Here is a 15485-nt window from a genome sequence, read left to right on the forward strand (position 1 = left end):
CATCTTCTACTGCTTTCCCAGGCCAAAGCAGAGAGTTGGATGGGAATTGGAGCAGCCAGGTCTTGAACCGGTGCTCATATGGGATGCTGGCACTTCAGGCCAAGGTGTTAACCAACTGTGCCACAGCGCCAGCCCCGAGTCCATCTTTTAATGATATATTTATTTATTTGAAAGGCAGAGTTACAGAGAGAGAAGGAGAGACAGAGAAAGGTCTTCTATGTGTTTCACTCCCCAAATGGGCTCTACGACCAGGGCTGAGCCAGGCCAAAGCCAGAAGCTAGGAGTGTCTTCTGGGTCTCCCACTTGGGCCATCTTCCACTGCTTTCCCAGGTACATTAGCAGGGAGCTAGATTGGAAGTAGAGCAGCCAGGACTTGAATTGGTGCTCATATGGGATGCCAGTGCTGCTGGCTATGACTTTAACCCACTGTGCCACAGTGCCAGCCCTCCATCATCATCTTTCATTCCATGGTGTCTCATGTCTGATTTTTGTTTTGTCCATCTCAGTTCTTTAACTGATGGCCAGCAATGGACCTATCCTATTAGCTAGTTATATAAAGCCTGGGATAGTGCAAGTAGGATTTTTTTTCCTGTTTTGTGACTCTGAACTAGTGCCTCATTTACCATGAAATAAGAAAGATAATCACATCGGAAAGTTCAGCATTCCTATTCTTTGTAGGGAAGTACCCCAGGTTTGACGGCCAGGATGTAATCAGGAAGGAAAGAATTCTTTACGGAGCAGTGGTGGGGCCATATGGAGGAGCACTGCCTGTTTTTAATCTTGGGAATTTTCTTTTTTTGTTTCTGCATATGAGAATAATTCAAAGCAGAGACATGGATAAAGTGCAAGAAGGGGAGCAGGATTTATTAAAGAGAGAGAGTGCATTTCAGAGATGAATGCAGGCAGCCCCATGTGCTGTGAGGAGAACCTCCCACCCCAGTTCAGCGGCCCCCTGTATTGAATAGGAGTTGGTGCCTAATTGAACATATAAATGGGGTGGGGTCTGGGCAAGGTTCACTGGGCATTATGATCCCTGGTAGATTCCAAGTGGACTTCTAGTTTGTTTTATTAGAAACTTCTTACATTGCATTGTGATGTGTACATGTTGTTTGTAGATTTGAGAGGATTCTTGTTCTAGAGTAGCTTCTTCTGTGCAGTAAACTATTTCTGTAGTTTAACAAGTTATATATATATATGTGTATATATATATATATATATATAATATATACATTTATTTGAGATGTAGAGTTATAGACGGTGAGAGGGAGAGACAGAGAGAAAAGTCCTCCATCTGCTGGTTAACTCCCCAAACAGCAGCAATGGGCGGAGCTGAGCCCATCCAAAGCCAGGAGCCAGGATCTTCTTCTGGGTCTCTCATGTGGGTGCAGGGGCCCTTGGGCTTGGGCCATCTTCCATTATAGTGTTTTGTTTTTTTTTAAGATTTATTTTATTTATTTGTAAGGTAGAGTGACAGAGAGGGGAAAGACAGAAAGATTTTCCATCTGCTGGTTCATTCCGCAAATGGTTGCAACAGCAGGGCCTAGGAGCCAAGAGCCAAGAACTCCATCCACGTCTCCCATGTAGCTGCAGAAACCTAACGACTTGGGCCATCTGCTGCAGCCTTCCCAGGCATATAAGCAAGGAGCTGGATCAGAAGTGGGGCAGCTGAGACTCCAACTGGTGCTGTGATACGGGATGCTGGTGTTACAAGTGGTGGCTTAATCTGCTGTACAACACCAGCCCCTGTAGTGTTGAGTGTGTGTGTGTGTGTTTTAAAGATTTATTTATTTATTTGAAAGGCACAGTTAGAGAGAGGAAGGGAGAGACAGACAGATTCCATCTGCTAGTTCATTCTCCACATTACTTCAACTGACTTGGCTAGGCCAGACCAAAGCCATGAATTGGGAACTCCATTCATGTCTCCCATGTTGGTGCAGAGGCCAAGGACTTGGGTCATCTTCCACTGCTTTCCCAGGCTCATTAGCGGGGAGCTTGATCGGAAGTGGAGCAGCTGGGACATGAGCTGGTGCCTTTATGGGATTAAAAGGCAGAGATAGCAAGTTTGATACATATACACACTTACACACACACAGATATCTCTCATCTTCTGGCTTACTCTTTATAAATAAATCTTATTTATTTATTTATTTATTTGAAAGACAGATTTACAGAGAAGCAGAGGCAGAGAGAGGGAGGTCTTCCATCTGCTGGTTCACTTCCCAAATGGCCACAATGGCTGGAGCTGTGCTGATCTGATGCCAGGAGCCAGGAGCTTCTTCCAGGTCTCCCACATGGGTGCAGGGGCCCAAACACTTGGACCATCTCTGCTGCTTATTAGCACATTAGCAGGCACATTAGCAAGGAAGCAGATTGGAAATGGAGCAGCTGGGACTTGAACAGGTATCCATATGGAACGCTGGCACTGGAGCTGGTGGCTTTAACTGCTACGCCACAGTGCTGGCCCCCTGGTTCACTCTTAAATGCCCTCAATAGCCAGGACTGGGCTAAAGCCAGGTCCTAGGACCTCCATCCACAGTTCCCGTGTGAGTGGTGGGGACTCAAGTACATGAGCCATCATCTGCTCTCGCTCAGGATGTGTATTAATGGAAAGCTGGATCAGAAATGGAAGAACTGGGACTGGGATGAGGCAGGTGCAGGCGTCCCCGAGTGCTGTCTCCAGTGCTACACCGAACTCCAGCCCCAGTGTATGCCTTTAAAAGATTGCCACCTGGAATCTCCTGTACTCTTCAGACCCTGCCCTGCAGTCATGCTTTGATCTGCAGGAATGTTTTCTCAGCATTGTCGTACCTGAGGAGGGAGCCTTCTTCTTCCTGGTGGTAGTTTTGGAGCAGTTATAGGCCTGGCAGTAGCACCCCTCTGCTCTCTGCAGTTTTTCTTCATGCTGTCCTTGTTTCTCTAAAGATTCACAGCAAGAGCATGAGCAATTAATTGTTGGCTTGGACCTGGTATTTTATTTTTTGAAAACTTACAGATACTGTTAAGTTTTGATTTTCTGTTTTCTAGTTGTGCAGAGAGTGTTGTTTTCTTTTTTCTTTTTCTTTTTTTTTTTTTAATTTTTTGACAGGCAGAGTGGACAGTGAGAGAGAGAGAGAGACAGAGAGAAAGGTCTTCCTTTTTGCCGTTGGTTCACCCTCCAATGGCCGCCGCGGTAGGCGCGCTGTGGCCGGTGCACCGTGCTGATCCGATGGCAGGAGCCAGGCGCTTCTCCTGGTCTCCCATGGGGTGCAGGGCCCAAGCACTTGGGCCATCCTCCACTGCACTCCCTGGCCACAGCAGAGAGCTGGCCTGGAAGAGGGGCAACCGGGACAGAATCCGACGCCCCGACTGGGACTAGAACCCGGTGTGCCGGCGCCGCAAGGCGGAGGATTAGCCTAGTGAGCTGTGGCGCCGGCCTTCTTGTTATTTTGTTTTATTTTGGAGGATATGGAGAGACATAGATTTAGGTAGCTTCCATTGTTCTCAGCTACCTGGAAATCCTGTTGCCGATATGATTAAAGCTTCTATATTTTCTCTCTTCTATATTTTACATTACTCAGAATACTTAGTTTTCTCATATAAAATTCAAAATATAAATCTTATTTTATTTTGCTTTATTTCTTACTCACACACACACACAGATAGGCAGACAGAAAGAGCTCCCATCTGTGGTTCACACCCCAGATGCCTGCAATGGCAGGGAGTAGGCCTTAGGCAGACACCAGGAACTGGGAAATCAGTCGAGGTCTTATACGTGGTGGCATGAACCCAGCTGCTGGAGCCATCACCTGTTACCTCCCGCACCCAGTGCCTGGAGTCAGGGGAGGAGCTAGCTCTGGGTATCAAACCCAGGTACTTTGATATGGGACACACGTATGCAGCCCATGCTACTTTAGTTGAACTGTTACTCTTCATCTAACAGATTTTTTAAAAAAGATTTGAATATTTGAAAAACAGAGTGACAGAGGCAGATGGAGAGACACAGAGAGAAAGTGATCTTCCATTTGCTGCTTTACTCCCCAGATGGCCGCCAACAGCCAGACCTGGGCTGGGCCAAGCCAGAAGCCAGGAAACTCCATTCTGGTCTCCTACAAGTGGCAGGAGCCCAAGTACTTGGGTCATCTTCTGTTGCCTTCCCAGACACATTAGCAAGGAGCTTGATCGGAAGTGGAGCAGCTGGAATGCTAACCAGTGCTCTGGTATGGGATGCGAGCGTTGTAAGCTGTGGCTTAACCTGCTGTACCACAATGCTGGCCATCCAACACATTTCTAAATGTGTCACAGAATTTTTCATTTGAAATTGTTGTTTGTGAATTGCCGTAGAAACAAATATGTAAGAAAGTTTGTAGTAGCTTAAGTAATTTGAAAAATCAGATTTTATGGCTTCATAATTAATTCAGGGAGATTAAAATCCCATTATACTAGCATATCCTTTGAACAGCCAAAAAATTTTAATTGACAATTTAGAATCAGTAGTCAGCCAGGGCTTCATCAGTGCTCATGATTAAGAAACATGTGAAGGGCCAGCGCCGCGGCTCACTAGGCTAATCCTCTGCCTGCGGCGCCGGCACCCCGGGTTCTAGTCCTGGTCGGGGTGCTGGATTCTGTCCCTGTTGCTCCTCTTCTAGTCCAGCTCTCTGCTGTGGCCCAGGAGTGCAGTGGAGGATGGCCCAAGGACTTGGGCCCTGCACCCGCATGGGAGACCAGGAGAAGCACCTGGCTCCTGGCTTCTGATCAGTGTGCCGGCCGCAGCGCCCCGCCCGCAGCGGCCATTGAGAGGTGAATGGACAGAAAAAGGAAGACCTTTCTCTCTGTCTCTCTCTCTCTCTCACTGTCCACTCTGCCTGTCAAAAAAAAAAAAAAAAAAGAAAAAAGAAAAAGAAACATAGGACAGGGCCCATGCTGTGGCTTAGCCAGCTAAAGCCACCACCTGCAGTGCCAGCATCCCATATGGGCACCGGTTCAAGTCCCGGCTGCTCCACTTCTGATGCAGCTCCCTGGTATGGCATGGGAAAGCAGTAGAAGATGGCCCAAGTCCTTGGGCACCTGCACCTGTTGGAGACCTGGAGGAGGCTCCTGGCACCTGGCTTTGGATCAGCACAACTCCAGCCATTGCGGCTATCTGGGCAGTGAACTAGCAGATGGAAGACTTCTCTCTCTGTCTCTACCTCTCTCTGTCTCTCTGTAACTCTGCCTTTCAAATAAATAAATAAATCTTTTTAAAAAAAGTAACAAATGACTGGCAGAATATTTTAGATAAATTGGATCCTGCTTAATACTAATTTCATGCACGAATTCCTTATACATCTTCTAGTAAAGACAATAAAGCATTTGTACTATAACCGAGGCTGCCAATCCCAGTGTTGGGGTGATTCTGACTGTTTAACAGTGTTGCTTTTTGTGTTGAACTCCAATGTCTTCTCATAAAGTTTACAACCATGATCCTGTTTCTGCCTTCTGACACAGAACCAGCCTCTTTGACGTTATAGCCTTCAGATGTCAAAGCCAGCCTGACCCTGTGCTTAGTCTTTTTTTCTGTAGTTTTCTTTGGACTTAAGACTCATCATCTGATTATTGCTGTATCATGAGCACATGTAAAACTTTTCTTGTACTCACACTAAGTTGTTCAATCTTGTTCAGCTTGTATTCCACAGATTCTTAAAGTCGTTTTCATAGTTGTGCTCCTTATTCCAGGTTGGCTTGGAGGTTCAAAAACAGAACGAGGCATTTCATTTATATTCTGATCCAACTCCTTGATACACTGTGTTGAAATCTGTTTGGATCCTACATTATACTAATCCCTCTAGCTTCAGGTTTCGTGCAAGTGCTTTTAATTTTCTAATCCAGTTTTGGTAGCAGTATTAACCAGGGTGCGGCTGAAGCTAGGGGTTAGTGCTGGAGACTTTTCTCCAGGGCGATACATTAATCAATGCCTGTTGTTTCCCAGTAAGTGGGACAGTCTGCTCACAGGATGCTCTTCGACGTGAGTCAGATAAGTGGGCAGCTTACTGTAATCTCCTTTTGAGCAGTCACAACGCACAAGCAAGTGAAGACTCTAAATGTATTACAATAAAAACTCTGAACTTATTTGACAGGAGAACCCTTATATTTTTAGTAATACAAACATAAAAATGAAAAAACAAAACTGATGCTACAGTATTTTCTTAGTGTGTCCAAAAAAATTTCCTGAAAAATCGAGTTAATTGTCTTGCTTGTATCCAGGTAGGGAGTATCCTTTGATCTGACTGTCCATGCAGTCACCAAACGTAGCAGTTTGTTTTGTTCTTACTGAACTCATATTGACCTTCTCCTAATACTATGATCACCAGGATGAAATCTACCTTGTCTTTGATTGGAAGCGGGGTAAGATTTGCTCTTACATGTAGAATGTTTCTGCTGTGAAGGTCATTCTTCTTGGCAGTGAAGATACAAATGAAACAGAAATGGGAGCTTTGTATGTGACTGTGGTCTGTCTTCCATTAATGTGACGTGACGAGCGCCCATCAGTGTGTGTTTTCCTCTCTTGGCCTTTCTACCTCCAGATGAGGATTCGAAGCCCATTCTATTCTGTTCTCTTAGAAGTAGTAAAAAAAAAATTTTTTTTAGTGTACTATTTAGTGTATTTGTTTCTGCTTTCTTGACACTATTATATTTTTCCATTTTCTGTTAGGGGATTGGAAAAGCATACATATTTGTTGTCAGGATACAATTTTTCTGCCAAATGTATCATAAGGAAGGGGAATCACTGAGGTATTGATCAGTCCTGGGTGATGAGTTATAAACTCCATGCTGTCCAGAGGTGCTGGGGAGGGGAGTGATCAGCAGACTCATAGAAGAATGGCTGCCAGCACTCTCTTGCCTTAAATCTTACACTGTGGGCTGGGCATTTTGGCCTCGCAATTAAGATGCCACTTGGGATGCCTGCGTCCCAAATTTGAATGATGGATTCAGTAGGCTTTTTTCCTAGTCCAGCTTCCTGCTAACGCATGCCGTGGGAAGCAGCAGATGATGGCTCGAGTACTTGGGTCCCTGCCACTCACATAGAAGTCCTGGCCCAGCCCTAGCTGTTGTGAGCATTTGAGGAGTGAACCAGTGTATGGGAGCTCTCTCTCTATTTGTGTCTTGCAAACAAATTAGAACAACAGCAACAACATTGTGATTCCAGACTATATTTTCTGGTGTTTGGAATTAGACCCTAATTATACTAAGTAGACTAGACCAATTTGAACTATTTTTTAAAAAAAGATTTATTGGGACCAGCATTGTGTCATAGCAGGTAAAGCCACTGCTTGCAATGCCAGAATCCTATATGGGTGCTGGTTCAAGTTCCAGCTGCTCCACTTCCTATCCAGCTCCCTGCTAGTGGCCTGGGAAAGCAGTGGATGATGGCCCAAGTCTCTGGGCCCCTACCGCCCACGTGAGAGACCCTGAAGAAGCTCCTGGCTCCTTGCTTTGGCCTGTCTCAACACTGGCCACTGGGGCAATCTCTGGGGAGTGAACCAGTGAACGAAAGATCTTTCTCTCTCTCTCTCTCTCTCACTCTCTCCCCCATCTCCCACCCTCCCTCCCTCTTATTCTTTCAAAATAGAATTATAAAGGCAGAATGACAGAAAAGAGAGATCTTCCATCAGCTGGTTTACCTCCCAAATGCTCACAACAGCTGGAGCTGAGTCAGGCCAAAGCCAGGAACTTCACCCAGGTCTCCCACATGGGCGGCAAGAACCCAAGTACTTGGGCCATCATCTGCTGCCTCTCAGGTGCATTAGCAGGATGCAGAATGGTTAAGTGGAGGCAGGACTCTAACCCAGGCACTCTGAGCATCCCAAGCAGTGGCTTAACCCACTGTACCACAGTGGTCCAGTGGGACTATTTTTTTTTTTAATCTTCTGTGTGCATTAGTTGATTCAATTCATTAAATATACCAGGATTTAACTACAAAATCAATGTGGAAGTCTTCAATGCTGATATCTATGCTTGGGAAAATATGGAAGTATTTAGCAGAATACTGAGTACCATTGCAACATTTATTAATAAGAAACAGAACATTAACCCACTAAGAGATGTTTTCTTTCTCTACAGGAACGAAAATTGAACACTTTGCAAAAATTGGGTGGAAAAATCATAAGCATTCAGTTAATAACCCGTAAGTATTTCAGAGATATAAGATAATAAAAATCTGGTTATCTCACCATGTAATATGCATATTTATACTTGAAAATAAAGTGCAAGGCCTTGAAGATAGTTATTTTTTCTTAAAAAACTCTTCTTATAAAAATCAAAAGTAAACTTTTGACTACTTTCAGTTCTAGATTTTGGCCTGTTTATATTTAGAATATCATTTAGGCGTAATGACTTTAAAAAGAGTATAAATGAATGGTATTAAAAGATATGATTGATCATGCTTTATACCTGTAATGATAGAAATTTATTGTGATAATTTTTAAAAAAAGATTTTATTTATTTGAAAGAGTTAGAAGAAGAGTCAGATTGAGAGATCTTCCATCCACTGGTTCACTCCCCAGATGACTGAAACGACCAGGGCCAGACTGAAGCCAGGAACCTCTTCCAGGTCTCCCATGTGGGTAGCAGGGGCCCAACCACTAGAGTTATTTTTCACTGCTTTTTCTAGACCATTAACAGAGAGCTGAATCAGAAGTGGAGCAGCTGGAACATTAACCAGTGCCCACATGAGATGTTGGCATTTCAGGTGCCAGGTTTATCTGCTATACCACAATGCCAGCCCCCTAATGTGATAATTTTAGTTGGAACTACAGCCACCATTTTAAATCATTTTTCAAAACTTCTCTAATTTTGTTGTGATCAATTAAAACTTTTTTAAAATGCATATTAGTAACTGGGATGCATTTTAATTACTTTAGTGTCATTAGCTGTAACTCTTAGAGAGCAACATGGTTATTGGGGCTGGCACTGTGGTGTAGCAAGTAAGGCCACCGCCTGCAGTGCCAGCATCCCATATGGGTGCCAGTTCAAGTCCTGGCCGCTCCACTTCCAATCCAGCTCTCTGCTATGGCCTGGGAAAGCAGTGGAAGATGGCCCAGGTCCTTGGGCACTTGCACTTGTGTGGGAGACCCAGAAGAGATTCCTGGATCCTGGCTTTGGATTGGCACAGCTCCGGCCATTGCAGCCATCTGGGGAGTGAATCAGTGTGTGGAAGACCTCTTTCTCTCTGCCTCTGCCTCTCTGTAACTCTGCCATTCAAATAAATAAATAATTAAAAAAAAAAAAAGAACAACATGGTTATTTATATTCTAAAAAAATAAGCTGTGGGTAGGCATTTGGTGTAATGGTTAAGATGCCATTTGCAACACTTGTATCCCATGTTGGAGTACCTGGGATCAAGTCTTGGCTCTGCTCTGTATTCCAGCTTCTGCTGATGCATACATCCTGGGAAGCAGCAGGTGGATGGTGCCCAGACTTGGGTTCCTGCCACCACATACTAGTTCCTGACTTCCAACTTAGGACTGGCCTGGCCTTAGCTGTTGTGGGCATTTGGAGAGTGTACCAGTGGGTGGAAGCTCTGTCTGTCTGTGTTTCTCAAAGGAAAAACTAAAATTGGTTTCCGCTTTCTTACCTGGTGTAGCTGCCTTCTTTTCTTTTCTTTCTTTTTTAATATTTTTATTTATTTATTTAAAAGGTAGAGTTATAGACAGTGAGAGGGAGAGACTGAGAGAGAGGTCTTCCATCCACTGGTTCACTTCCCAAATGGCTGCAATGGCCAGAGCTGAGCTGATCTGAAGCCAGGAGCCAGGAGATTCTTCTGGGTCTCCCACACGAGTGCAGAGGCCCAAGCACTTGGGCCATCTTCTACTGCTCTCCCAGGCCATAGCAGAGAGCTGGATCAGAAGAGAGTAGCTGGGAGTAGAACAGGTGCCCATATGGGATGCCAGCGTTTGTAAGCAGATGATTAACCTACTGCACCACAGCACCAGCCCCAGCTGCCTTCTTTTCTTTGGGCCTCAGTTTTTTTTTTTTTTTTAATAAAAAATCTGAAGTAAAGTGACATTAAATGCATTATAGATGAATAATATTTGAATCCCTAGTGCTTAGTTTAATACCTAGCTCTCAGCTGTACTTAATGGTTGCTGAATAAAATTCATCCATTGGGTATTGAGTTGATGCCACATAACTGGAACCCGGCAATGACATAATAGTGGCTAGTTTTATTAAATTCCAAGTCCATGTCTCTCAGGCATTTTTATGTGCATTTGCACTTAATCCTCTAGGGACCCTTTAACATAGATTTTTTTTAAGGATTATATTTTCTTTCTTTTCAGATTTATTTGAAAGGCAGAGTTACAAAGAGAGAGAGACAGATCTTCCATTTGCTGGTTCATTCTTCAAATGGATGCAATGGCCAGGGCTCGGCCATGCCAAAGCCAGGAGTCAGGTCTCCTATGTGTGTGCAGGGGCCCCTGCATTTGGACTATCTTCTGTTGCTTTCTCAAGTGCATTAGCAGGGAGCTGGATCAAAAGTAGAGCAGCTGGGTCTGGAACTGGTGTCCATATAAGATAACAGCATTGCAGATGGTGGTTTTACCTGCTGTACCACAATGCCAGACTTATGTTTTTTTTTTTTTCCAAAAATGTTTTATTTTATTTGAAAGACATGGAGACAGAAAGTGATGGGCAGAGAGAGAAAGCTCTTCCATCCACTGATTCACTTCCCAAATGCCTGCAACATCTAGGGCTGGGCCAGGTGAAGCCAGGAGCCGGGAACTCTATCTGGGTCTCCCACAGTGGGTAACAGGGAAGCTGGAATTGGAAGCAGAGCTAGGACTGCAACCCAGGCACTCCAGTGTGAGATGCAGGTGTCCTAAGTGGCTTCTTAACCTCATAGAGAAAGCCCCTTCTGGTATCTGGATTTGATGTACGTCTTGTGTGCTCCCATAGCATGCTGTGTAATATTTCTATCATAGCATTGATAATTTATGGTACTATTCGTATTAGAGTTGTATATTTCTTTGCCAAGGAATTCTACCAAGTTCCTTAAAGGTAGAAACTGTGTCTATATCCCTGGAGCCTAGCCAGAATGTGGCCCCAATAAGGTGCTTTTTGAAAGTTGTCAGTGATCACAGTTAACTTCAGAAGGGAAGACGTGGATACTGATATGTAGCTCTAAGTTACGTAAGTTTTGTCCTCTAAAAATATGAATTGCTTATTAATTTCCTCACGAGTTGAAGTTTGCTTGTGTAAACTCTCATGATGTCTCTCCCTGCTGCTTTTTTGCCAGAGCAGTTTTGAAGCCAAATAAATTTCTTCTTTTCAGTGATAAGGGGCATGTGTTTTTTAAAAATTATTTATTTATTGTTTGAGAGAGAGAGAGCTCCCATCCACTGGTTCACTCCTTAAATGCCTATAAGAGCTAGGGCTGGCCCAGGACCAAAGCCAGGAACTAGAAACACAATCCAGGTCTCCCACGTGGCTGATAGTAACTCCATTACTTGAGCTGTCACCACAGCCTCCTGGGGTCTGCATTGGTTAGATGCTGGAATTGGGAACTGGTGCCAGGAATTGAACCCAGGTACTTTGATGTGGGGTGAGAGTATCCTAGCTGCTAGGCCAAATGTCTACCCTGAGTTAGGATTTTTTAACTTAATTTAAATGACTTATCTTTTTTTTAAAGATTGAAGCTCTTTGGGTTGTGTAAAGAATATTTACATATAATTTTCTCTCTAACTGCACCAGGACATCTTCAACAAAAGTTACAATTGCTGCCTCACATTCTGTAACTTTCTGTTTTAGGTATTCCCAGTTCCAAAAGGAATACAGTTTAGATGAAGTGATGTCATCTAGACCAATTTTTGATTTTTTGACTGTCTTACAATGCTGGTAAGAAAAACATACTTTTCCATTTGAGAGAAGTCACTGCTCCCCCCTGGGCCTCCCCTCTGTGGTGAAACACTAGACTCTGTTTCTGAGTGTAGCTTTACAGAGCTCCTGCTGGGGTGGTCCCCACACTGGGTCACTTCCGTGGAGTGTCCTTACTTCCTGCTGCCTGGATGCAGGTTGTTGTCTTGCACTGTTGTGTCTTGCTAGGAAAGTGGTATGTTTCACTTCCTTATTTGACTTTACTTACTTTTGGTTGTTTTAATTGTATTTACTTACTAAATGTGACTTAGGAGAACAGTGGAGTCCAAAGGTTTTTTTTTCCTCGAGCATTTTATTTTCTCTGCTGTACATGTCTGACACAGGGAATTGTACTTTGTTACAGTAGCTAAGAGTAAAAGTAAAATGAGGAAGAAATAATATCTCTAATGATGTTAATAGTTCATCTTACAAATAGCTTGACAATATCTGTCTTAAAAAGATTCAGTTCTGGGGGCTCCTGCTCCGGTGAAGACCTGGATGTGCCCTTGAGATGCTGGCCTGGCTGCCGGTGAACAAGTCTGGCCAGCACTGATTTGTTGTACTCTGAGGGTCCGGCTGAACTCCCAGAAGAATTCTTGTGTTGCCACCGTCCTTCACAATTTGATCTAAGAGAAAGCTCTATTTTGAGGAGATCTCAAGAATTTTAAACTAAACCATGGAGTTTCTGGTATCCCCTGTCCTGTCCTTCCCCTGTTTCAAGACTGACTGATCTGGGAGATAACAAAGTCAGAGCACATTGGGCCTAGGTTAGAGTCATATGTGCCAATGTAGGGATGACCTCTGGGACTCACTTCTTAGAGAGTTACCAGAAGGTGCCTTATGCGACTTGTGGAGCAAATGCAGGACTCTTCACACTAAGAGCTATTTAGGTAAGTTCCTTAGAGAAAAGCAGTGACTGACAACATTTCAATTCTTGCTAGAGTTCAGAATGCAAATGCAAATGGGAAGTATATGCAATTAACCCCCCCCCCCACTTTTATTTGAAAAACATGTATCAAGAGAGACAGACGGCTGGCTCCGTGGCTCAGTAGGCTAATCCTCCGCCTGCGGCGCCGGCACCCTGGCTTCTAGTCCCAGTCAGGGCGCTGGATTCTGTCCTGGTTGCCCCTCTTCCAGGCCAACTCTCTGCTGTGGCCAGAAGTGCAGTGGAGGATGGCCCAAGTCCTTGGGCCCTGCACCCCATGGGAGACCAGGAGAAGCACCTGGCTCCTGGCTTCGGATCAGTGCAGTGCGCCGGCCACAGCGGCCATTGGAGAGTGAACCAATGGTAAAGAAAGACCTTTCTGTCTGTCTCTCTCTCTCTCTCTCTCACTGTCCACTCTGCCTGTCTAAAAAAAAGAGACAGACAGTGAGAGATCTTCCATCCCTTGGTTCATTCCCCGAGTGTCCACAATAGGCAGGGCTAGGCCAGTTTGAAGCCAGGATCCCAGAACTCAATCTTGGTCTCCCACAAGGACAGAAGGGACCCAAGTATTTGAGCCATCATCTGCTGCCTCCCAGGCTGCACATTCATAGCAGGCTGAATTGGAAGCAGTGGAGCCAGGACTCAAGCCAGGCATCCTGATGACGTTTGTGGGCATCCAGCGTGGTATCTCAGTATGCCAAATGCCTGCCCTGCATCTATAATTTTCAGTTGTAGATAGCAGAAAGCAAGCAGTCAATTGGTAGCAAGCATGCTGGGCCTTTCTTCCCATAGACAAAGAACCTCTAGTCTGAAGTCCTAAGAGTCAAGTAACACAATGTGGGAATCATTATCTTTCCTTCTTGGTAGTCCCACTTCAGATGGCGCTGCAGCAGCAATTTTGGCTAGTGAAGAATTTGTGAAGAAGTATGGCTTGGAGTCCAAAGCTGTGGAAATTTTGGCACAAGAGATGGTGACTGATTTTCCAAGCTCATTTGAAGAAAAGAGCATTATTAAAATGGTACGTCTGAGTTTTTTCATTATTACTTGGAAAACTTATTTGAAAGCAAAGAGATAGTGAGGCAGACATGCATGTGTGTGCGCACACACACAGAGAGGGAGGGGGAGAGAGAGAGGGAGAGGGAGAGGGAGAGAGAGAGAGAGAATACAAAGGAGTTCCCATCCACTGGTTCACTCCCCAAAGGTCTACAGTGGCAGTCACTGGGCTGAGACCTAGGCTGGGAGCCAGGAACACAGTCCAGGTCGCCCACATGGGTGGCGGGAGCCCAGTGACTGGAGCCCTCCCTGCTGCCTCCCAGGGTCTGCATTGGCAGGAAGCTGGAATGGGAATAGGAAGTAGAGCTGGGACTTGAACCCAGGCACTCCAGTGTGGGTCATTGGTATCTTAATCAGTAGGCTAAATATTTCTTACTAGGATTTTGTTTAATTAATAAAATTGAAGGATTGCTATTTAAATTCAAGGTGATGTTATGTTGTGATCAGCTGCAGAACTCATTTACTTGCAAATAATTGATTTAGAAATTTAAAAACTATAACCCATTCTTAAGAATCTGTTAAGGGAAAACTACTGATGAGAACAGGTACATCTTATGATGGAGCCAGGAATATGATAACCTTTAACTAACTAGACTCAATATTTAAATTTTTTAAGGATTTATTTATTTGAAAGAGAGGGAGAGTCAGAGACAGAAATGTATAGAAAGATATTTCCCATTCACTTCCCAGATAGCTGCAATGGCCAGGCCAAAACCAGGAGCCAGGAACTTTATTTGGGTCTCCCATATGGGTGGAAGGGGCCCAAGCCATTAATGGGGAGCTGTATTAGAAGTGGAACAGCTGGGACATGAACTAGCACCCACATGGGATGCCAGCGTTGCAGGTGATAGCTTTACCCACTGTGCCACAGTGCTGTCCCTGCTGTTTGTTTTTGAGTTGACTTTGTGCAAAACTCCAACGTTCGGAGTTAACGGAAAAATAAGGATATTTTCAGAGCACTTTCTTTCCCTTAGCCTTCAAAAATCCTGATTGAAGACTGAATGCAAAATGGTGAAAGTATGGGTGGTGCATTGTGGTGTGAGAGTTAAGTGCCACTTGGGATATTTGCATCTCCTGTTGGTGTGCCAGTTTGAGTTCTGGCTACTCCATTTCCAACTCGGCTTCCTGCTCATGTATTCTGGGAGGCAGCAGATGATGGCCCAAGTGCTTGGGTCCCTGCCATCCATGTGGTAGACTTGGATGGGGTTCCTGGCTCCTGGCTCTGGCCTAGCCCAGCCCTAGCTGTTGGCTGGCATTTGGGGAGTGAACCAGCTGAAAAAAAAAAAAAAAAAAAAACTCTCTCTTTCTCTCTCTGTTGCTCTGCCTTTCAAGCCAATGAAAATAATAAGCATTTTTTTTAAAAAAATGAAGTTAAAAAGATGAGAATTTAGATGTAGAATTAGTTGACTATTTGATGAAGTGTGAATGTGCACACACACACACACAGCAAATTGTGTGGTAAATTACAGTTTATAAAATGATTTCACAAGAATGCTACACATTTGAAAACATCTTTTTAATTCACCCAAGATTACGAAGTTAGGTAGTAGCACAGGTATGGTTTAGGCAGGTTTTCTGGTTAGAGTAGATTTTTCTTTGCATCACAGTTTTATTCTTTGAAGAAAAATTGAGTTTAGTGTTC

The 15485-nt window shown here is 44.3% G+C and overlaps 1 protein-coding gene across 1 annotated transcript in view; it reads left to right on the top strand.

The window, feature by feature from the left end:
* The window catches only part of SCP2 (sterol carrier protein 2), a 96022-nt gene that overhangs the window by 19591 nt on the left and 60946 nt on the right, over nt 1-15485 (top strand). The window contains exons 7-9 of the mRNA XM_062191352.1: nt 8077-8140; nt 11761-11847; nt 13658-13808. Coding sequence (XP_062047336.1) covers nt 8077-8140; nt 11761-11847; nt 13658-13808 — 302 coding nt within the window. The remainder of the gene's footprint in view (nt 1-8076; nt 8141-11760; nt 11848-13657; nt 13809-15485) is intronic.

This window comes from Lepus europaeus, chromosome 5 (assembly GCF_033115175.1).
Source record: "Lepus europaeus isolate LE1 chromosome 5, mLepTim1.pri, whole genome shotgun sequence".
NCBI classification, from domain to species: domain Eukaryota; kingdom Metazoa; phylum Chordata; class Mammalia; order Lagomorpha; family Leporidae; genus Lepus; species Lepus europaeus.